This window comes from Argiope bruennichi, chromosome 9 (assembly GCF_947563725.1).
Source record: "Argiope bruennichi chromosome 9, qqArgBrue1.1, whole genome shotgun sequence".
NCBI lineage: Eukaryota > Metazoa > Arthropoda > Arachnida > Araneae > Araneidae > Argiope > Argiope bruennichi.
In genome coordinates, this window is record NC_079159.1 from 28,408,545 (window position 1) to 28,434,129 (window position 25,585).

At 27.4% G+C, this 25,585-nt stretch overlaps 1 protein-coding gene across 2 annotated transcripts in view; it reads right to left on the reverse strand.

The window, feature by feature from the left end:
• The window catches only part of LOC129984157 (receptor-type guanylate cyclase Gyc76C-like), a 554,740-nt gene that overhangs the window by 263,373 nt on the left and 265,782 nt on the right, over positions 1 to 25,585 (reverse strand). For both annotated transcript variants that reach the window (XM_056093958.1, XM_056093959.1), the window contains one exon: positions 936 to 1,010. In XM_056093958.1, coding sequence (XP_055949933.1) covers positions 936 to 1,010 — 75 coding nt within the window. Of the gene's footprint in view, positions 1 to 935; positions 1,011 to 25,585 lie in introns of those variants that run through there.

Below are 25,585 nucleotides of genomic sequence, written 5' to 3' on the forward strand. Positions count from 1 at the left end.
CTTGGCTCGAATATTGTGTATTATTCTTAATGATTTAAATATCTATATTTCTGAGTTTGATTTTTTTTTATTGAATATTACCACAATATGTGCATTCAGAAATTGTTTACTTGCATTGTTATGCATGAGGACATTTATCAAGAAAATTTGTAAAAATTGTGTAATTAAAATTTGCTTTAAATTAAACTGCTTTTATAATTAAAATGAACCTATTAAAATTGTGTATTATGGATCAGTGAAGATTAAAATTATATCGATCCGAAAGAAAGCGTAATATAACGCAGATTGAAATGAACTAAATCTCTATATTACGTAAAAATGATGTGTATATGCAAAAAAAAAAAAAAAAAAAAAAATTAAGAAATATTTTATTATAACCAATACTATAACCAGTTACTCCGCTCTTCCCGAAGACATTCGAAAAAATTTGAATGATCTCACAGCCACGACTGCAACACTCGGGAGAGCAATAGTTTGAATCCTAACTGCCATCACCGGTCACAGTACAACTTTTCCCGTGGGAAGTACGCCCCGTCATTAATTGAAGGTAGATGATCCTCCACTATTTCTGTACCCACCAGGGTAGTGAAAACCCTGCACGAAACCGGAAGGTCCTAATCCTCATTTTTTAGGTGTCCCCCCCCCATGGGTGGGATAATTTTTTCTGATGAATTTTATGTACTTTTTTCTGAGTGGATAAAATCCTTTCTTCAAATTTAATGACTAGTAAATAATTTGTAGAATACACAAACCTTTAACACAACAATATTTTACTATAATCCACAAAAAAAATTCATTTTTTTCCCATCGTTTATTTTTGTATTTGACCGACAGCATATTATAAACAAAAATCTGAGAAAAATGATTATGATTTCTATGATAGTCAAATATAATATTTTTCAGAGAGAAAATTAAGTTTCATACAATGGACTTACCAGTTTATCCGAGGGATTGGTCCTAGCAAATGTTTTATAAAAATTCTTGTCTGACACCCTGGAATCGGAGCATTTCTGAAAAAGAAAAAAGATGTCAGCATTGAAAAGAAATTAATGATATTTATATTCATGAAATAATATTATTTCTAAGATAAAAAATGAATGTCTAAAATATTCACAGACTCTCTGAATTATTTTTAAGTAAATACTTTTAGAATCTCACTTATCCGCGAGAATATTGGTTATGTTTACTTTGAATTAAGTTATACTTACATATTTTGATATTCAGAAATTCCACTACAAAATATATTTTCACAAAAAAGTTTGTAAAAGACACTGCGCAATTTAAAATAGATTTCTCAGACAATTTAAATTTTTAATGGAACTGTAACTGTTATTTTATTATGTACATGAATAGGAAAATAGGAAAATTCATATTTATAATAAGCAGAACAGGTGTAACGTTATTAAAATAACATCAAATACGGATCAAAAACATCAAATTACGGACAAGAGTTTTAATTGAAATTAAACATCACAAATATTCACTGTGAATCAACTAGTTTCCAAAATATTTGGCTTGAAATATTTATGGAATTTCCTAAAAAGTTAAGCCGTATTAAATCATTGATAAATTGTTTTATTTAGAATTAAAATGGATATTTCTTTATCTTTGCAATATTGATAAGGAATTATAGTTTATTTTAATAACTATGGTAAATATACTTTTGCCCATATTATGTCTAAGGGAATGAAATGCTTATTTCATCAGTAGTTCCGACTTATTTGAATATCAAAGTGAGTATACAATAAACAATATGATGACATAAAACATAATAAGAGATACACAGAATAAGCAAAATAAATAATGTAAAACATATAGTAATTCTAATATTTATAAATCTAAAAATATTTGGAATTAAAAAATTGTGTTGTAAAAAAGGACTACTATTTAAAATGTTCGATAGAATTCATAAATGAATAAATTTCAAGATTATGCAAAAAGTAGAATTCATACTTACTATTAAACTGTGTTATCTTTTATTAAATAAAAAAGTCATTTAATAACCTCTTATAATTAAATATTGTGCAAATTCAATCAAAGATTCATTGTGTTGCAAAGCGGAGCTGTTATTCATAATTAATTTTTAAAACTAAATATAATATTCATCGAATATATAACATACAAACAATTATTGAAAATAGCAAATTGATAATGTGATGCCATACATTTAAGCTCAGTATAAAAAAAATTAAAAATTTATTTAAACAATAAAAGTGAAAATTCCTAAATGAAGCCACCACAAGAAACAAAATAATATATATTATAAATCTTCAAAATAGAGAAATAAATCATTTTTAAGCAATAAATAAATCGTTTGCTTAAAGACTTTTGTTTAAACAATGTTTCCATAGTTTAATATATTTTAATTTCAAATAAATTGTTTGATATTACAAAAATCGTTTGCTGTACGACATTTACTTTAAATATATTAACAAAAAATCAGAATTATGCAGCAAAACTAGATGATTAATGTTAAATTAAATATTTGTTTTAATTCCATTTATACCATTCATTTATTACAAAAAGGAAAATAGAATGAAATAAAAAAATAAAATGTAAATGAATTTTCCTCTGTATTATTGTTCTTCCTAAAAATTTATATCACATTCTAATCTTTTTTATGTATTTCATTGTATACGATATATCGAAACAAAATAAAATTCAATATATGTTATTGGTTAAAGCAATAAAAAACGGTGGAATCACTTTCGCAGATCGTGACATGGATCTTACACAGATTTTTGCTCAAAAACGCATGTTGTCTCAAATCGTTTATATGGGTGAACGAACATTTTCAGTTCGGTATTATATTGCTTTACCAATATATTGCTTTGACATCTACAATACCTATTGCCATTCAAGCGATACGTCGAGTTCCAAATAGTTTTCTGTATTCATCTTCGCTCGAAACAAAAACAAATTTCGTTTTTCTCGCTTCAGAATCTTTTTTTTCTGGGCATTTATTTCTCATAGAAATAGTCTGGAGAGTCTGTATTATTTTAAATAGAAAGAAACTATTTATTTTTATGTTAGAAATGAAAACGTTTCCTGACTAAAGTAAGTTTTGTGGTTATTATAAGTTGATTTTGAGACAATTTTATTTGCATACCAATCAGAAAAGTCTTAAAGATTTACACTATGTTTTGCATACAAAATTTTGTTATCAAATTATTCCAAAAAAATCTTCAAATTCTAAAGTACAATCTATGTATTGTTATAGTAATTCTACAAGGGGTTATCTAATATGTATAATGAAAATTGTGTTTAAATATTTTATATAGATGTTTTTATAAAATATTTAAAAAGATGAATATAGTTGAAAAATTGAATATAGTTGATTTACTTATGATTGTCAAGAAAATGCTGTTTATTTTAGATTTTTAATAGTCAATTTAATTTAGCGAATTGCAGATTATTTAATAATCCTTTAGCTCTTTAATATTTTAAGTTTGCTATTAAATTTGTTTGCATTTCAATTTTATAGTTAATTCTGATGTACTTCGATTCTGGATTCTGATATCAGCCATATCAAACATGACATATACAAGAGAAGACGTAAAAATTGATGAGAAAACCGTAAATCAAAAACATAGACAATGTTGGTCTCTATCAACAAAATGTTATTTATTTATTTATTTGAAAACTGAATTGGATATGACACAGACAACAAATATAAGATGTAAAAGATAAAAAAAGGCTATATTTGTATCAAATCAAAAAACAGCCAATACCTATAAAACTGTTTTATGATCGGCTAGACGAATACATTTGGTTTCTTTCTTGCATTACAGATATTGAAATCATACCATACGTAGTAATATATTCCAAGAATAGTTGCCCGAAATTAAATAGTTAAAGAAATTGTAATAAATTCAGCTTAGGTTAAAAATGAATATTTTTTTTTAAAGATTTAAGTGTAATTGTCTTGATAAATAAAGCTGGAACAAAGATTATACTTTTTTGTTACGAAAAAAATAATTAAAATTATTCAGAATTAAATACAAAATGTAAATCCTCAAGTAGTGTAAAGTATAAATAATATTTTCACATGAAGCATATTTATTAACCAGACAAGCTCACTTGCAATTAGAAACAAATGATAAATAACAAAAATCTATAAATTACCAATAATCTGGGAATAATTAATTCATTAATTTAAAGCAACTTTAATTTTAAGAATACATCATCAACATTTGCAATTTTCTTCATATTTTATTCTGTGCAGCTCATAAGTCAATTTTACTAATAAATTATCAATTTTTACAAAATAAATCTAATTTAATCCTTATCTTTTAACAAAATGAATTTCAGAGTGATGCATTTAATAAATCCAAGGCTTTAAATTTGAATTTTATCCGAAATTCTTATCTTTTGAAAATCTAAAGCAACGCTTTCGCCGAAATTTATGCAAAAGATTTCATTCATAAAATTCAGATTTTCCTCGTACTTCGCATTAATGACTGAATTACTTTTCATAATGCCATCGCCGGGAATTCACGCCAAGGCTTCTCTAATTATTGATAAAATGAAAAATGTTGAATACGGACCTATTTCTTGACTTTTAAATCAGGTGGTAATCAGGTAACAGGAATCAAATTAATTTTAGGAATATAATTACAGGAATAGATTTTTTGTATGTTTGATTTCCTGGAGCTTTCTTTCTTCCATTAAAGTACTTAAAGTTTATAAATAGTTTCGTTTATATAAATGGAACGAATAGGTATGGAAATATTCAAGGGAAAAATATAAAATTGAATGTGAGGAGAATTTTTGGAAAATGGGAAAGATTTCTTTAAAGAGAAATAATTATATTTTATCTCTATATTATTTTTAAAGAAAGAAATCTGTTATACCATAGAATAAGATAAGTTATTTCAAGAAATAAAAAGACATTTTATAAAAAAAATGATAAATCATGATTAATTTCATGAAATAATTAGGAACTCTTAGAAATATCTTAATTAACAATTTAACGATAACATGTGAAAGAATTAAAATAAAAACACGTAGAAAAGTTTAATTACATATAAAAATATATAGTTAAATTCAATATTTTTATAAATTTTCTTTTAAGTAAATTTTTTAGATATTAAAAATTTTATTTTTAAAACAAAAATCAAATTGAAAATTAATAAAATTTGAGAAATTTGCAGCTCTAAACATAGAAATGATAGTTCAGATTATAACACATTAAAGTTTATTAACAAAATAATAAAATTATTTTAAATTATGGTTAATGTAAAAATCACTTCTGCATTTAATTTTGACACATTTTCTTAATTTAAATATTTGTTTAGTACATATTAATTAAATACTAATAACAATATAAATTAAATGAGATAAATGACTTTTGATAAAAATGATATAATTAGTAATTAATTAAAATATATAATTCCTAATATTAATAATAATAATGTAAATTCATTTTCATAAATTAATACGAAATATATCTCTTTTGATCACCTAAATAAGGAAGTATATTTATTTTTACTTTGCAATAATTAAAAACCTTCCAGCTTATTAACTCCAGAGACAATAAAATGAAATAAACATTAATTCCTTGCTATTACCATTAGGTTCAAAACAGGAATGAAAGATTTGAGACAAATGCTAGTTTGGAAAAAATGGCGCATGTGCGCACTTATTACTTATTCATTTTGGCTGACTCATAGTTTTCATATCGAATTATACAAATCTTAGGACAATTATAAATCCAAGCGATAATTAAATGTCTGTAAGACGTTACGGCAATTAAAAGTTAAAGAATTTTTTTTCATAAAACAATTCATCAGAATTAAACGGACTGATAGAGATTTATTTTATATATTTATTCATATATTCTTCATTTATGTGAGAATTGTTCGTTTTTGAATGAGTTATAATAAAAAAAAAGAAGATACTTTTTATTACTTACTTTACATTGGGAAGTAAAATTTAGCAAGGGAACTTAATCCATACAGTGTAATTTGGTTTGATGTTAAATACAGTGAGTTGAAAAGAATAAAAGTTCTGGTATGGAATTTCGAACGAATTTCATTAACATTCCAAAAATAAATAGCATAATTAATCTAGTATTTTAACGACAGGAACTCGGAGGAATGTTCATTCATTTATTAAACTAAAGGGGGAATGCTTAAGAAAAAGTAATATCTTTAAAAGTTCCAAGAAAAATTGATAGTAAATCTATTATTTATGCTAGAAGGTATCTGTTTGGAATTTGTTAGTACTTTCGGTAATTTTCTGTGTTTTGAGAATTAGAAAACCCACTGAATAAATCTGATACGAACAGTATAATGAAATTCCGAAAAAGACAATTTAATTTCTTTTAAAAAATATATAATGGATATAGCAAATTTAATCTTAAAAAAGAATTAATTATTTGCATAGGTAGTAAATTAATTTAGATGATTCTACGACAATATCATGGCTCATAAATGAAGAAATGCAAAACTGAAACATTAATTATAATGCAAAATTTGTAATATAACAAAGTAAGTTTTTATCACTGCCTATTGATTAACTAAGCGAATTAAGTCTTTGTGGTGGCATGCACAGCCAATAATAGGGGCAATAATATCCATTATCAACTTCTCATGTTATTTTCTTTCATTCAGAAATACGATTTCCATTGGCCTTGAGTCATTTAACCATATATCGTGTACCTTCCAAGATAGTGAGAAACCGTTCATTTTTGCATCAGTCTCTCAACGCCACGCTTAAGGGTTCTTCAAGGAAAAATTTTACCGATATTACATGATGATTCAAAATATCCCGAATAAAATGAAAAGGAAATAAATTATGATTCTCTAGATTTTTTCAGAAAAGATAAAACCACTAGAACATAAGAGCGAAATTGCCCTCTGGAGTTTTTAGATACTCTCAAAGGCAATATTTTATCTTGGGAACGAATAATAATAAATCATTAAAATTTATTTATATCTTTATGTGTGTGTGTGTGTGGTGTGAGTGTGAGCGTGAGTGTGTGGTGTGAGTGTGAGCGTGAGTGTGTGGTGTGAGTGTGATTGTGTGGTGTGAGTGTGTGTGTGAGATAGATAGATAGATAGATAGATAGATAGATAGATAGATAGATAGATAGATAGATAGATAGATAGATAGATAGATAGATAGATAGATAGATAGATAGATAGATAGATAGATAGATAGATAGATAGATAGATAGATAGATAGATAGATAGATAGATAGATAGATAGATAGATAGATAGATAGATAGATAGATAGATAGATAGATAGATAGATAGATAGATAGATAGATAGATAGATAGATAGATAGATAGATAGATAGATAGATAGATAGATAGATAGATAGATAGATAGATAGATAGATAGATAGATAGATAGATAGATAGATAGATAGATAGATAGATAGATAGATAGATAGATAGATAGATAGATAGATAGATAGATAGATAGATAGATAGATAGATAGATAGATAGATAGATAGATAGATAGATAGATAGATAGATAGATAGATAGATAGATAGATAGATAGATAGATAGATAGATAGATAGATAGATAGATAGATAGATAGATAGATAGATAGATAGATAGATAGATAGATAGATAGATAGATAGATAGATAGATAGATAGATAGATAGATAGATAGATAGATAGATAGATAGATAGATAGATAGATAGATAGATAGATAGATAGATAGATAGATAGATAGATAGATAGATAGATAGATAGATAGATAGATAGATAGATAGATAGATAGATAGATAGATAGATAGATAGATAGATAGATAGATAGATAGATAGATAGATAGATAGATAGATAGATAGATAGATAGATAGATAGATAGATAGATAGATAGATAGATAGATAGATAGATAGATAGATAGATAGATAGATAGATAGATAGATAGATAGATAGATAGATAGATAGATAGATAGATAGATAGATAGATAGATAGATAGATAGATAGATAGATAGATAGATAGATAGATAGATAGATAGATAGATAGATAGATAGATAGATAGATAGATAGATAGATAGATAGATAGATAGATAGATAGATAGATAGATAGATAGATAGATAGATAGATAGATAGATAGATAGATAGATAGATAGATAGATAGATAGATAGATAGATAGATAGATAGATAGATAGATAGATAGATAGATAGATAGATAGATAGATAGATAGATAGATAGATAGATAGATAGATAGATAGATAGATAGATAGATAGATAGATAGATAGATAGATAGATAGATAGATAGATAGATAGATAGATAGATAGATAGATAGATAGATAGATAGATAGATAGATAGATAGATAGATAGATAGATAGATAGATAGATAGATAGATAGATAGATAGATAGATAGATAGATAGATAGATAGATAGATAGATAGATAGATAGATAGATAGATAGATAGATAGATAGATAGATAGATAGATAGATAGATAGATAGATAGATAGATAGATAGATAGATAGATAGATAGATAGATAGATAGATAGATAGATAGATAGATAGATAGATAGATAGATAGATAGATAGATAGATAGATAGATAGATAGATAGATAGATAGATAGATAGATAGATAGATAGATAGATAGATAGATAGATAGATAGATAGATAGATAGATAGATAGATAGATAGATAGATAGATAGATAGATAGATAGATAGATAGATAGATAGATAGATAGATAGATAGATAGATAGATAGATAGATAGATAGATAGATAGATAGATAGATAGATAGATAGATAGATAGATAGATAGATAGATAGATAGATAGATAGATAGATAGATAGATAGATAGATAGATAGATAGATAGATAGATAGATAGATAGATAGATAGATAGATAGATAGATAGATAGATAGATAGATAGATAGATAGATAGATAGATAGATAGATAGAGAGAGAGAGAGAGAGAGAGAGAGAGAGAGAGAGAGAGAGAGAGAGAGAGAGAGAGAGAGAGAGAGAGAGAGAGAGAGAGAGAGAGAGAGAGAGGAGGTGCTGTTGATTTACATGATACGTTGTTTGATTTGCAGTAAACAGTCAGTTCAATTATATTAACATCTTGTTTTAAAACAACGCTGGGGCTATTTTGGAATGGATATTGTAATTTTCAACTGCGATCAGATGACGAGAACGACCTCTGAACTGTCACCCTCCTTTCCTAATTTCCGAACCACACAAGGGAGGGGATGTTTACCTCGTCGGATTTAACATGCACCAGACCCACTTACAAGACGGTTCATCGGTGGAATTAGGTCTTGAACCTGAAACCCTCCGCTTCCCCTCAGTAAACAAATTTGGCACAAAAAAAAATTTAGAGAGTGCACATTCAAAAGTTTGCATTTTATTCTGTAATATGTTTCGAACATATTACAGAACATGCGATTGTTCATGGACATGCGATCGTTCATCAAAAATGGAAATTAATGGAAGATCACTCATGGCGTACCTAGGGATCATGATTTTTGAACTAATATAAAAAATTTAAAATCAGATGAATAATTATGGTTTAAAAACTTGGTCAAGGGTTTTCCTCTAAAAGAATGTACAATGAAATAGCATTTGTGAAGATACTTTTGAAAACAGAAAATGGTAGCAGTCAGGCGATCATCGATGGCATAACTGAAGGTCATTAGCTTTTATATGAAACAAGTACTAGTGTCATTGAAGTAACGGTTTATGTTTAGAACCAGTTCGTTTATTTTATTATTTTATATTTACTTTCTTTTTTGAATTTTATATTACCAATATTTTGTAATAATTTCTTAAAATCAATTTTTAAATAAAGCCTTAGTTATTTATATAAATCCGATGTATATTCACGTGTGGCCTTTATTAGAAGTTTTTTTAATAACAGAAAATTTGACGTTAATACTCAGACCTTCAAGTAGAAATAAACTTAGATTGGTCTTCCGTCGGCTTTATTAACTTTTTTTATGTTTCAAAACTTTAAAAATTCAGATGGAAAATGATCAGACTTATTTCCCTAAAAGGAACATAGACAGAGAGAGCAATATCTTCAAGAGCTCTTCGAGAAAAACTTGGATTTATACCTATTTCGAGATTCTGCTTGAAGAGTTTGCGTCAACCATAAATCCACCAATCCGATTGAAGGCCTTCGCTGATCTATTCAGTTACAGAAAGAAAGAAAGAAAAAAAGGAATCTTAAGATCATTTTAAATGGTCCCTTCCCCCGAAAAAAATCAAATGGATATGGAGAAATTTCGTGATTTTTAAAGTGGAAGAATTGAGTTAGTTATGAACCGAGTTTTGTGAAGCGGAAATATCAAAAGTTGAAAGATAAAGAATTTGAAATAAAATGCTAAAGAGCCCATTTTCTTATTTTCCCTGTCATCAGCAGTTAACAGAAAGATTTTTTAAAATAAGATTTTTTCCCACTTTAATACGTTTCTACTATTTTTCATAAGATTAACTTGCTGTTATTTAAAATCTTATGCACGTAAAAGGGCTTTCTTTCTTTTTTTTTTTGGTAATATGCATTTAATGATGCATTCACCGATTTCTCCTTTCATATTGTTTCACATTATGGGTATATTATAAGGATTATTATTTCCAAATGAAAGCTGTAGACTTCAAGTAAATAAAATTTATAAAAGCCATTTATAATGTTTTGTATAAAAGTTCAGATGAAACTTTATATAAATATGATAATATCTTTAGACAGGCACACTCTCCTGTAAAATGTGGGATGCAAATGTTTGCAATACACAAGGATTGAAACCCACCACTGTAGATTATTATATAAAAAGCTATAAAAATTACCTCATAGTTATTTTTTAGGAATCAGTTTCGTGAGGAAAATACAAAACTTTGCTTAGTATGTTTTAACATATTTTTAAAATATTAAAAATTATAGCTGCAAAATGCACATTTTTCTCCCCCAAACTACGCATATACTGTACACAATACACATTATCATGAAAGTTATGAACATTTTTCAAATGTGATTTAATTTAATATTTAGTTCTTTGGGTACATTTGGCTCTCGGAACGTTCCGTATTTGTTTCAATTTATGTTTCCATTTTTGTTTTCTAATTCTAATTAGTTTAAGTTATCTGAATATCATGCAGCAAAATATATATTCTGTATAAAAAGAAATAAATGAATTCTTACGAAAACGCTACTACCATTACATGATCAAAACATTAAAAGCGCTTCAAATACAAAAGTCGTTTCAAATAAATGTGTATTCAAAGGGTAAAAAGAGACAAAAATTTCATAGTACATAGATACTTTTATAATATATTAGGCTACAATTTAACGACTACTATTGCTTTCATGTAGATCATACAATAAAACAATTCGCACTGATAAAATTGCAGCTTTTCAAATTCTTATCAAAACATTTTTTAAATTCGTTATGGATCATCGATGGAAAACACATTATGCCAATTAGAGAGTTAAAAAGATATTATTGCATCAAATATACAATATACCACTTTAAATAATTAAAAAAATGTCATTTCACAGCAATTCACTCTCAATTTTAACATAATTACTTATTATCCGTTTCCTTTTTGATCTTGTCATTCTTATTACAGGGAAAAAAATTATAAATTTATTTTATTTCTGATCTTTTTTTATTTTCCTATGTTGCCATCAGATAGCAATAGAAATCACAGTACAGAGAAAAATTTCAATGTAACGAACATAATAAAAAAAAGCTTGAAGAATATTTTGGAACAGTATATGTAATTTTCTTAAGTTGATTTGCACATAAAAAATGTGAATACCTTATGAAAACATTAACAACAGCACAATGTTATTCTTAACATGTTGGTGAAAATTATAATGAAAATCTCATATTTCCCTATGATAAAGAATGAATAATATAGCTTAAGTGGAAACAGTTTTAAAGATTTTTTCATTTATACAGATAAAGATAATCGCACTTGATATTATATTATTTTTAAATCAATAATGGATATCAAAGAAACTTCGCCGAAGAAATGTTTACCCTCATCTTTTGTTAGTTTGTTATTGTAAAATAGCTGTTATTGTTAAGAAACAGCTACGAGATATATACTGATGATATAGAATTTTTTTTCGATGTAAATAGCTTTCGAGATTCTTATTTTATTTAGAAATATGCATCTATGTACTATCAGTTTAGTAAAAAAACATTAAAGCTATCAAGTCCTAGAAAGATATAATTGAATGTAACATTTTTTCATTTATGTAAACGTATTTACAACAAATTTTTTACTCCTCTTGAAAAAGTGGAAATCGTAGTATGAAATACAGCAGCGTATCAAAGATTCACGTGGTTTCAGAAACTTGGATGAAAATCATTATAAAGGATTTTGGTGTATGTAAACATAGCCGATTACCTAATATGAAATTATACTTAAGAAATATCTGCTCACTATATAGCATAATATTGCATATATCAGTAATTTATTGTGTATCAGCAATACTTTCAGATCCCAAAGCATTCTCTTCCAAACGTACATTGCCTGATATTCTATCCATTTCTTTTAGTGTGATTATATGGCATCAAATTCAACTGAAATCAAGAGATTTTAATGAATTTTATTCACTCATGAGAAATAAGATGCCAAAAAATATTTTATATTGCAACAGAAAAGAAAGAATTATCATCAATGTGGTTGTCTTGACAACGTTCTTATTTCCAGCAATTATTGCAAGCGCCATGATACCTGCTTTCGTCTATCAGCGCTTGGAAACATACGCGAATTTTTGGCTGTTGAATTACATACCTGGCAATAGATTACTGGAAAATTTGCTGATTTTCCTATGCATGATTGTTTTCTTTACAGAGAAATTTTTGGTACCTCTCTTATCAGTTGTTGTGTATAGCACATTCTGCCATAGATTATCTATTGCCATAGCGTGCGGGACAAAAAACATACAAAAAAGCATACTTTCTGAATCATTACATGAAGAAATTAAGAAGTATAGAGACATTTTAGAATGTTGCAGATTATTCAACAATTGCGGAAAAGTTACCATTTTCTTATTAATTTCTCTGTTTTGTACAGGATTATACACAGGTCTCGGAATAGCATTGCGACCGTATCATAATATTAGAAATATTGCTTTGAATATTGAATCTATTTTTACTATAACTGCATGTATTTTTGCAATTACCTGTCTATTGACATATGGATCGCAAATATCGACAGCAACCGTCGAGGCTAAACGCATATTGAGACAAATTTATGAAGATACTTTGCAAGAAAATCATTCATCATCACTGAAGCAAATGATGTTACTTAAAAGTTTAACTGATTCTGAACCCTTATATTTAACAGCTTGGGATTTTTTTAGAATAGACAAAAGTATGATACTTACTTTATATGGAACAATAGTAAGTTTCTGTTTACTTATAATGAATTTAAAAACAGTCGATATAGATAACTAACTTATGAACAGACTAAAGACTTATTCTTAAAATAAGTTGATAACAGTGTGATTGCTTATATAAATCATTTCATCTTTTGAATCAAGTAAAATATTTTTAGATAATGCTTAAGTTAGATGAAAATAAGCTAAGCTATAATCGTTTAGATTAGATTAGACATCAACACTTCGAAACAAGATTAGGCACCAAATTAAAACATCAACGCTTAGAAATAAGATTAGGCATCAACGCTTAGAAATAAGATTAGGCTTCAAAATAAGGCATCAACGATAGGAAGTAAGATTAGGCATCAATATAAGGCATCAACGCTAAGAAATAAGATGAAGTATCAAAATAAGGCATCAACGATCAGAAATAAGATTACGCATCAAAATAAGGTATCAACGCTTAAATGAATCTAGTTATCTTTACCAGTTGTTTAAAAAATATGGTCTTTGATGCGATTGTAGTTCAATAAAATTTTACAAGATATTATTGAATTGAATAGTTCACTGATTTAATTTATAATATGAATTTGAAGATAATTTATCAAAGGAAAATTTAAAGTTCACTTTAAAAGTAATGATTTCATATGCTTAGCAACTAATTTGAACAAACAGTGATTATATATGCACTTCAAATCTTCAAGTTTTAAGAATTTTTTGCTCAATAATTGTAATTTTATTTAATGAAATTTGTTGTTATAAATATTTAACTTGAGATTATTTTCATTTTATTTAAGTAAAAATTTTCATATCGTTCAAAAACTTATTTGCCAAGATGAATATGCAAATACCAACTTAACGACTTTGGCGTTTAAAAAATCAATGTTATTTATCAAATTATTAAAGTAAATATTTTATTGTGCATACAATTATTCATATTATTTGTTAATTTCTCCACAGAATTTGTGAAAAACAATGTAAGCATATATCAAGAAAGGACTTAGAAATTAATGATTGAAAAAGTTTCTTATTGTTCGTGAAATGAAAAATATTACATAAAAAAGGCTGCATATAAGAAATTACTCAAATCATCGAAGTATCTCATTTTGTATCCTTCAATTTTTTTCTGTGTCATTCTCCTGCATTTCTTTAAAAAATTAATTAAATAAAGTGTTGTTTTCAAAAAAATGACCTTCTATTTGGAATACAAATTTTAAACAATTTACTTGTTATTTAATTGTTATTATTTACTTATTATTATTTCATTTCTTTTTATGTAGCTATTAGAAGAACATATATATATTTGCTATTTCTTCAGGCCAGCCAGAAATAAAATCTATATTAGCCGTTGAAAAAAAGGTATAACGGTGCTAATTATAGATATATATAGAATCAAACTTTTACAGCATCGTAATGCTTTTAACTTAAAGATCAGAAAATTTCCTAAAAATAACCATATCTCAAAAATAACACATTACGCGTCTCAAAATGTTGGTTAGGACAAACTTAAGCATATTTTAATTAGTTTTTTCACATATAACCATCTTCATGCTTTTGAGAAATACTTAAACCCATTAAAAATTCGTTTATTTAAAAATATTTTGACACTTTTCGACAAATGTGTTTAACCCATTCAAGACGTTACATTTTTTGGGGACCATCTCACAAGGTGAAATTTAACACGACAGATAATCGGAATTTAGTATCACTGTATATACAGTAAGCTACCTGTATTTAAACCAATAGAACATAAGAGCGAAATTGCCCTCCACACTCTCACATGCAATAATTTATCTTGGGAACGAATAATAATAAATCATTAAAAGTTATAAAAGTTATTTATATATTTTTCCTTTATAAATTGCGCACGTTGACCAATGAACCATATTATATATATATACATGGGTGAGTAGGTAGGTGATGCTGCTTTACATGTTACATTGTTTGATTTGCAGTAAACGGTTCAGTTATATTAACATCTAGTTTTAAAGCAACGCTGGGACTATTTTGGAATTAACCTTGTAATTTTCAACTGCGATCAGATGACGAGAACGATATCTGAGCTGTCACCCTCCTTTCCTAATTTCCGAACCACACAAGGGAGGGGATGTTTACCTCCGTCGGATTTAACATGCACCAGACACACTTACAAGACGGTTCTTCGGTGGAATTGGGTCTCGAACCTGAAACCCACCGCTTCCCTGCAGTAAACAAATTTTGCATAGAAAAATTTAGAGAGTGCACATTAAAAAGTGTGCATTTTATTCTGTAATGTGTTTCAAAATTTTAGAAGGATTGAGGACACGCGATCGTTCATCGAAAATGGAAATTAATGAAAGATCACTCATGGCGAACCTAGGGATCATGATTTTTCAACTAATATAAAAAATTTAAAATCAGTTCAATAGTTATGGTTTAAAAACTTGGGCAAATGTTTTCCTCTAAGAGAATGTACAATGAAATAGCGTTTTTGAAGATACTTTCAAAAATAGAAAATGATAGCAGTCAGGCTATCATTGATGGCATAACTGAAGGTCATTAGCTTTTATATGAAACAAGTACTAGTGCGATTGAAGTAACGGTTAATGTTTAAAACCAGTTCGTTTATTCTATTATTTTATATATTTTCTTTTTTAGATTTTATATTACCAATATTTTGTAATAGTTTCTTAAAATCAATTTTTAAATAAAGCCTTAGTCATTTATATAAATTCGATGTATCTTCACGTGTGGCCTTTATTAGAAGTTTGCTTAATAACACAAAATTTGACTTTAATACTCAGACCTTCAAGTAGAAATAAACTCAGATTGGTCTTTCGTCTTCTTCATTAACTTTTTTTATGTTTCAAAACTTTAAAAAACTCAGACGGAAAAAGATCAGACTTATTTCCCTAAAAGGAACATAGCCAGGAAGAGTAATATCGTCAAGAGCTCTTCGAGAAAAACTTGGATTTATACCTTTTTCGAGATTCTGCTTGAAAAGCCTGCGTCAACCGTAAATCCACCAACCCGATTGAAGACCTTCGCTGATCTATTCAGTTACAGAAAGAAAGAAAAAAAGGATTCTTAAGATCATTCTAAATGGTCTCCCCCCCCCCTCAAAAAAAGCCCAATGGATATGGAGAAATTTCGTGATTTTTAAAGTGGAAGAATTCAGTTAGTTATGAACCGAGTTTTTTGAAGCGGAAATATCAAAAGTTGAAAGATAAAGAATTTGGAATAAAATGGTAAAGAGCCTATTTTTCTATTTTCCCTGTCATCAGCAAATAACAGAAGAATTTTTTAAAATAAGTTTTTTTCCCACTTTAATGCGGTTTTACTATTCTTTCATCAGATTAACTTGCTGATATTTAAAATCTTATGGAAGTAAAAGGGTCTTTTTTTTATTTTGGTAATATGCATTTAAGGATGCATTCGCCGATTTCCCTTTCATATTGTTTCACATTATGGGTATATTATAAGGATTATTATTTCCAAATTATAGCTGTAGACTTCAAATAAATAAAATTTATAAAGCCCCTTTTATAATGTTTTGTATACAAATTCAGATGAAACTTTATATAAATATGATAATATCTTTAGACGGGCACACTCTCCTGTAAAATGTGGGATGCAAATGTTTGCAATACACCAGGATTGAAACCCACCACTGTAGATTATTGTATCAAAAGCTATAAAAATTGCCTCATAGTTATTTTTTGGGAATCATTATCGTGAGGAAAATACAAAATTTTGCTTAGTTTGTTTTGACATATTTTTTAAATTTATTTATAAAATGCTAAAAAATATTGCTGCAAAATGCACATTTTTATCCCCCAAACTACGCATGTACAGGACACAATACGCATTATCATGAAAGTTATAAACATTTTTCAAATGTGATTTAATTTAATATTTAGCTCGTTGGGTATATTTGGCGTCTCGGAACGTTCCGTATTTGTTTCAATTTATGTTTCCATTTTTGTTTTGTAATTAGCTTAAGTTATCTCAATATCATGCCGCAGAATATATATTCTGTATAATAAGAAATAAATGAATTCTGACGTAAAAGCTACTGCCATTACATGATAAAAAAATTAAAAGCGCGTCAAATACAAAAGTAGTTTAAAATACATGTGTATCAAAGGATTAAAAGAGACAAAAAATTCATAGTACATAGATACTTTTATAATATTTTAGGCTAGAATTTAACAATGACTATTGGTTTCATGTAGACCATACAATACGACAATTCGCACAGACAAAATTGCAGCATTTCAAACTCTTATCAAAATATTTTTTTTAATTCGTTATGGATCATCGATGGAAAACACATTACGCAAATTAGAGAGTTAAAAAGATATTATTGTATCAAAGATACAATATACCACTTTAAATAATTAAAAACGTGTCATTTCACAATAGATCACTCTCAATTTTGACAGACTTATTTATTAACCGTTTTCTTTTTGATCTTGCCATTCTTTTATCAGGGAAAAATTTATTCATTTATTTACTTTATTTCTAATTTTTTTTTTAATTTCCTATGTTGCCATCATATAGCAACAAAATTCATAGCACAGAGAAAAAATTTCAATGCAACGATCATCATAATAAAAAAATGGCTTGAAGAATGTTTTGGAACAGTATATGTAATTTTCTTAATCTGTTTTGCACATAAAAAATTTAAATAACTTATCAAAACCTTAACAACAAAACAATGTTACTCTTAAGATGTTGAAGAAAATTATAATGAAAGTTTCATATTTCCCTGTGACAAAGAATGAATAATATAACTTGAGTGGAGACAGTTTAAAAAGATTTTTTAATTTATTCAGACATGGATAATTGCACTTGATATTATATTATTTTTAAATCAATAATGTCGATAATAGACAATGGATATAAAAGAAACTTCGCCCAAGAAATGTTTATCCTCATCTTTTGTTATTTTTTTATAGCAAAATAGCTGTTAACGTTACACAGCTTATGTTTAGAAACAATAACAAGTTATATATTGATGATATAGATATTGTTTCGAGGAAAATAGCTTTCGAGATTCTTATTTTATTTAGAAATATGCATCTATGCATTATCAGTTTAGTATAAACACCTTATATCTATCAAGTCCTAGAACGATATAATTGAATATAACATTTTTTTTTTCATTTATGTAACCGGATTTGCAACAAATTTTCTACTCCTCTTAAAAAATTGGAAATCGTAGCATGAAATACAACAGCGTATCAAAGATTCATGTGGTTTCAGAAACTTGGATGAAAATCATTATAAAGATTTTTGGTGTATGTAAACATAGCCGATTACCTAATATGAAATTGTACTTAAAAAATATCTGCTCACTATATAGCATAATATTGCATACATCAGTAATTTATTGTGTATCAGCAATACTCTCAGCTCCCAAAGCATTCTCTTCCAAACGTACATTGCCTGATATTCTCTCCATATCTTTTAGTGTGATTATATGGCATCAAATTCAACTGAAATCAAGAGATTTTAATGAATTTTATTCATTCATGAGAAATAAGATGCCAAAAGATATTTTATATTGCAACAGAAAAGAAAGAATTATCATCAATATGGTTGTCTTGACAACTTTCTTATTTCCAGCAATTATTGCAGGTGCCATGATACCAGCTTTCGTCTATCAGCGCTTGGAAACATACGCGAATTTTTGGCTGTTAAATTACATACCTGGCAATAGATTTCTGGAAACATTGCAAATTTTTCTATGCATGATTGTTTTCTTTACAGCGAAATTTTTGGTGCCTCTCTTATCAGTTGTTGTGTATAGCACATTCTGCCATAGATTATCTATTGCCATAGCGTGCCAGACTAAAAACATACAAAAAAGCATACTTTCTGAATCATTACATGAAGAAATTAAGAAGTATAGAGACATTTTAGAATGTTGCAGATTATTCAACAATTGCGGAAAAGTTACCATTTTCTTACTAATTTCTATGTTTTGTTCAGGATTATACACAGGTCTCGGAATAGCATTGCGAAAGTATCGTAATATTAGAAATATTGCCTTGAATATTGAATCTACTTTTACTATAACTGCATGTATTTTTGCAATTACCTGTCTATTGACATATGGATCGCAAACAGCGACAGCAACCATTGAAGCTAAACGCATATTGAGACAAATTTATGAAGACACTTTGTTAGAAAATAATTTATCATCACTGAAGCAAATGATGCTGCTTAAAAGTTTATCTGATTCTGAACCCTTATATTTAACAGCTTGGGACTTTTTTCGAATAGACAAAAGTATGATACTTACTTTATATGGAACAACAGTTAGTTTCTGTTTACTTATAATGAATTTAAAAACAATCGATTTAGATAACTTTAACTCATGAACAGACTAAAAGACTTATTCTGAAAATAAGTTGGTAACAGCGTGATTGCTTATATAAATCATTTGATCTTTTGAATCAAGTAAAATGTTTTTAGATAATTCTTAAGTTAGGTGAAAATAAGCTTAGGTATAATCGTTTAGATAAGATTAGACTTCAACACTTAGAAATAAGATTATGGATCAAAGTAAAACATCAACGCTTAGAAATAAGATGAGGTATCAAAATAAGGCATCAACGCTAAGAAATAATATAAGGCATTAACGCTAAGAAATAAGATTAGGCATCAAAATAAGGTGATCATCATCAAGTTTTAAGCATTTTTTGCTTAATAATTGTGATTTTTATTTAATGAAATTTGTTGTTATAAATATTTAAACTTGAGATTTTTTTCATTTTATTTAAGTAAAAGTTTCATATCGTTGAAAAACTTATTTGCCAAGATGAGTATGAAAATTCGATTTAACGACTTTGGCATTTAAAACATCAATGTTATTTATCAAATTATTAAAGTAAATATTTCATTCCCTATACTATTATTCATAATATTTGTTAATTTCTACGCAGATTTTGTGAAAAAAATGTATGTATATATCAAGAAAGGAATTAGAAATTAACGATTGAAAAAGTTTCTTATTGTTCGTGAAATGAAAAATATTACGTAAAAAAAGCTCCATATAAAAAATTACTCAAATCAACAAAGTATCTCTTCTGTATTTCATTTTGTATCCTTGAAATTTTTTTCTGTGTCATTCTCCTGCATTTCATTAAAAAATTAATTAAAAAAAAAGCATTGTTTGCAAAAAATCACCTTCTGTGCTAATTATAAATATATATACAATCAAACTTTTACAGCATCGTAATCGTTTAACCCATTCAAGACGGTACATGTTTTGGAGACCACATGTACCGTCCAGACGGTGAAATTCATTACGACAGATAATCGCAATTCAGTATTTCTGTATATATAGTAAGCTACCCGTATTTTTTTTTGGCATTGAAATTCTTTGGATGTACGATGCGCAATCTGTCTCAAATGGATTAAATATTCGAAAAGTACGATAAATATGAATTATTTATATGGTTTCAAGACGAATATAATATTGAGATCATACAGCTATTCAAAATTATATTAGAATTCAATTATTAATAAGACTTATTATTATTCAATAAATCAAAATAAATTTTGGAATGTTTAATAAATGTTTTAAATTGCTTATTAGGACACATAACTAACTTTGAGAAGTTCTGATATGTTATTACTTGGAATAGCTCTGAAAAAATTTTGATATATAACAAAATTTTAAAAGAGTGGAATCTTTTCGAATTTTTTATGAATACTTTCAGAAGGTTTTTTTTTTTTTTTTTTTTTTTGTTCTTTAACATTTTTTTTTCTTTTATAAAGAGTATTACTTTTTCTTCTGAAAATAGGTTTCAACATAAAAATAATTAAGTTTTCACAATATCAGTTTTCCATAAGGACATCTATCCATAAGAAATTTCCATATTTTCTATCTGAAAGTAATAGAGTAAACACACATATAAAACTTTTCATAAAAAGGCCTTGTATCACATTTTAAGTCACTATATTCTAGCACATGACTCGTTTCATGTTTTTACAAATATTTAAACTGTAAACTGATATTACCAATAAAAATTTTTGACATATATTTTTGAATATTTTTTTATAAAGTAATGTCATACTTTTCAGACAATTTATAGGATTCAAAAAATATTTTTATTTTTGATACCTTTAATACTTTATTTATTCATTGATTAGATTTATAAATAAAATTGCAAAATCATTTATTGAATAGCGATGGTAAATAATTGTAATGGCACAAATGTACGCAATATTTCATTTATATGATAGATGGAACGATATTCTGCAACATATTTTCTTAAAATAATATTCCTTTTTCGAAAAATCGTAATACAATTGTTTTAAAAGTTTTACATTCAAAAGGAATAAACTTGAAATGTAGTATGCGTATCCCATTAAAATTATTGTTTATCCTAAATCATAAAACTTCTCACATTTTAAATTTCGTTCATGAAGCTAAGAGCGTCGTCAATGATGAAATCACTCTCATGAAATTTCAGCAATATAAAAATGTCCATTGTGTACTGCTATTATTTGAAGCATTTAAAAAAATTCCGATCTCTTATACATTTGAAATTTACTAGATTGTACAAACAGCAAACAAAATGAATTCAAATTTAATATTCATCAGCAAAAATGTGAAACAATTAGAACTGCAATATGCCATTTTATTTTATCCGAGACTGAAATAACATTTTATTTGAAAAAAAAGGATCTACATCAGACATACAAAAGCAACTAAAACATATGACATTTAACATTTTGCACTTAGATGGATCCTGTCAGGTACCATTCCAGACGGTGTATCATTTTGACACTTTATTTATTTATTTTGAAATTTTGATTGCTATAAATACCTAAAGAATGGTAAGAAGATGTAGATAAATTTTTCGGAGAAATTTAATTTAAAACAATTGCATAGATTTACTTTTTGAAGCAATAAACACATTCTTATATTAGACGAATAATTATGAATAGAATTACTTTTCTAAGTGCAAACGATTAATATCTTTAAAGTATGACATTTTAAAAGAATTAAATAGCTGATAATTGCCACGAAAAGTTTACAAAATGGCTATAATTTAATATTTATAAATATTTTTCTAATGTGGCTCTTAAGGAACATATTACTTAACTGCGAAATCTAGCAACATCTAGCAAACGATAAATCACGTTACTTCACTTTTCAAACTTAAACATACGAATACGATATCGTTTGAATCTTTCATTCGATGAATCATATTAGAATTTCTGTCCCACTATTAAATATTATCAAATGAATGGGATGAAATAATTTAAAAATGCAAATAAATCAATGAAAAAAAATTGGAAAGACATTCATGAAGAAGAAGGAATAATATGATTCATGATTAGGCTGAGATTGCTTTTATTATTGTGTTATAAAAGGAACTGTGAACCTGAATGGAATTCTAATAAAATTATATTAGAATATAATTTACATTTGAGTTATATTTTTGTGAATATATAATAATTGTTCTTTAGTCTTTTCATAGGCAACAGCGTATTAATTATTTGTATAATTTTTAGCATGTTGTTTACCTCAAAAATACAGTAATTGCAATTCTTTTTGATTTTTTAGTTTCCTTTAGTTTTACTTTTCTAATATTTTATCCACAATATGAACAATATATATAAAATAATGCATTTTTAATGACAATATATTTAGGATTTTGTTTGATTCATAAAATTATTTTTATTTGTGATAAATTTCACTACAATGGCAAAAAGCATCACATTTAATTATCTATTATTAAATCTAAATCTGTGTTGTTGGCATCTCTTTATATACCTTAAAATTCTTCACCGAGCCTTTTACATTTTTGTAGTATCATTTTATTGTTAAATTTGTCAACGAAATGGTTACCAAATCAAAAATGCAAACCTTTCACCACAATTTTTTTCTAATTAAAGCATTAGTAGCAAATCAATTAAAATGAAGCATAATTATTTTTTTAACATAATTGTATGCAATGGTTTTATTACAGCAAGTGAAGCGAACAGGGTTTGGATAACAAATCTAGCAATCTTGCTGGTTTTTCAGAAATCCTCCTGGTAATTTGGGTGGTAATAATTGTATGCAACGTTCATTTTACAGCGAGTGAAGCGAGCAGGATTTGGGTAACAAATCTAGGAATCTTCCCTATTCCATTTAGCAATCTTCGTAGTAATTTGAAAGGTAATAATTGCTTACAATGCTCTTATTACAGCGAGTGAAGCAAACAGGAATTGGGTAACAAATATAGGATTTTTTCTGTTTTTTAGTAGTCCTACTGGTAATTTTCAAAGTTAGAGAGTAGGGGGCATAATACGATAATATTTAATATTTTATATTAAGTTACAATGAATTACAGCAATTAACTTCCAATTATGTTAAGCAACCATATTGATAAACACTGGAGAGTGCAATTTTAATTTAAGTTATAATATGACATGAAAAGTACTGCTGATGTCATTTAATATGTGATTGCCCTTGCTCTGTGATATAACATGTCCTTTGAAATTCCGCATTTCAAAATTAAGCTGGTAAGGGGAAAATAGTATGACTACCAAACGCCTCTATAGTTGCACAGAATGCATCAACAATTAGTATTCTTAACAAACACAGTGCAGAACAAAATATTAAATTTTACACGATTGCAAAAGAAATGAGAATTCAAACTTTTGTGACATTTTATCAGTTCATGTTCTCCAAATCAACTCGCTTCAGTTGCATTATTAAAATACAGAATGTCACAGCCGTACCTAAGAGGCTGAGGATCTGAGTCTTCCCTAGATTGAAAAAATCCCCAGCTGTAAAATAAAATGGTTCAATTTCACCTAAAGATTTTAGTATCAATAGCTTTCTATAAGAATTAATGGTACGTTTAAGAAGCATGTGCTGGTAAACTTCTTGAAATACAGTTCTTGTTTCAGTCATTGCAGATGGGACTTTTGATGCAGCTGTTAAAAAAATGAAAATTGAAACTATACATATTGCAATTGTAGCAGTAGCTTCAACAGGCACTATATTCTTCGGTGTAGGCTGAGTCTCATCCAAAGCTATGCCAATACCTGCATACAATTCCCCACAATATCCAAATATTAACAGTAATGCCGTTCCTTTAAAGCAATGTTCAAAACACTTGCAACATTTGATGATACGATTGTAGAGCTTCAATTCATGGTGAAAGCAATCTGAAGGTATGCTGTATTTGAGTAGGTTAGTCTGTCTCTGGATAGCTTTGGACAGCTTGTAACTGAATGCACCATAGACAGTAACTGATAAAGATTGAATCAAAAATCTTGATGAAAAATACATTTGCATGCATATGAAAGTCATCATCATCGCTAAAGGCCTATTTTCAGAAAGAGAATAACCCAATAACCAAAACTGAATGTAGGTTTCTGACCAATTAGAAATCAACTGAAAAATCATAATCAGTGAAACTAGTAATGGATATAAAAACGCTACAGGAACGATCATCTTAATGACATTTTTTTCTTGTTTATCCAAGAGCAAAATACTTCTTGGAAAACTTCTTAGATAAGTATGAAATACTTGAAATTTGTTCGATTGTAATTGAATTTGGTGCCACAAAATGACACTAATAGAACATGCCATTATATCGATTATAGCTCGTTTTATGAAGATGGAATCCTCAACAATTATAATAGCTGCTACACTGTAAGCAAATGAGACATGTAAGTAAATGCTGGTGAGTGAAATTAAATTCCTTGTATATGAGCGTCTCTGGCCTATTCCTATGAAGTTTATGGCCAACTGAATCCAGGAGTTTACCAGATTTTCAAATGAATCTTTTTCGGAAAATACTTTTATGCCAATCATATTATTATAGAAATAAATGAATTATATCAAATATTGCATATAAATCCTACTGATAAAAGTATGAGGTAGTGAAGAGTTTTTCTAAAATTATGAATACATATTACGAGCTTTCAAAACTGTTAATAAAACTAATTCCTTTCCGTCCTAGTATGATAAGGTAAAAACATTATTCAAATGATACCATATGCATAAAACATTAAATAGAAGTATATAGGAAATAATATGAAGGTATGAGAACAGCGAAAATTATTATAAAGAAAAGCAAGAAACAGACATATGTAGCGTGACATTATCTAAATCTCAATTCTAAAGTGTTACCAAAGTTTCCCTATTCAATAGAAATGGTATTATCTGGTTTTATTTACGTTTTGATCAATAATTAAAAAAGAGAAAAAAATCGTGGAACTGAAAAGATCCCCTTTTATGAGATTAA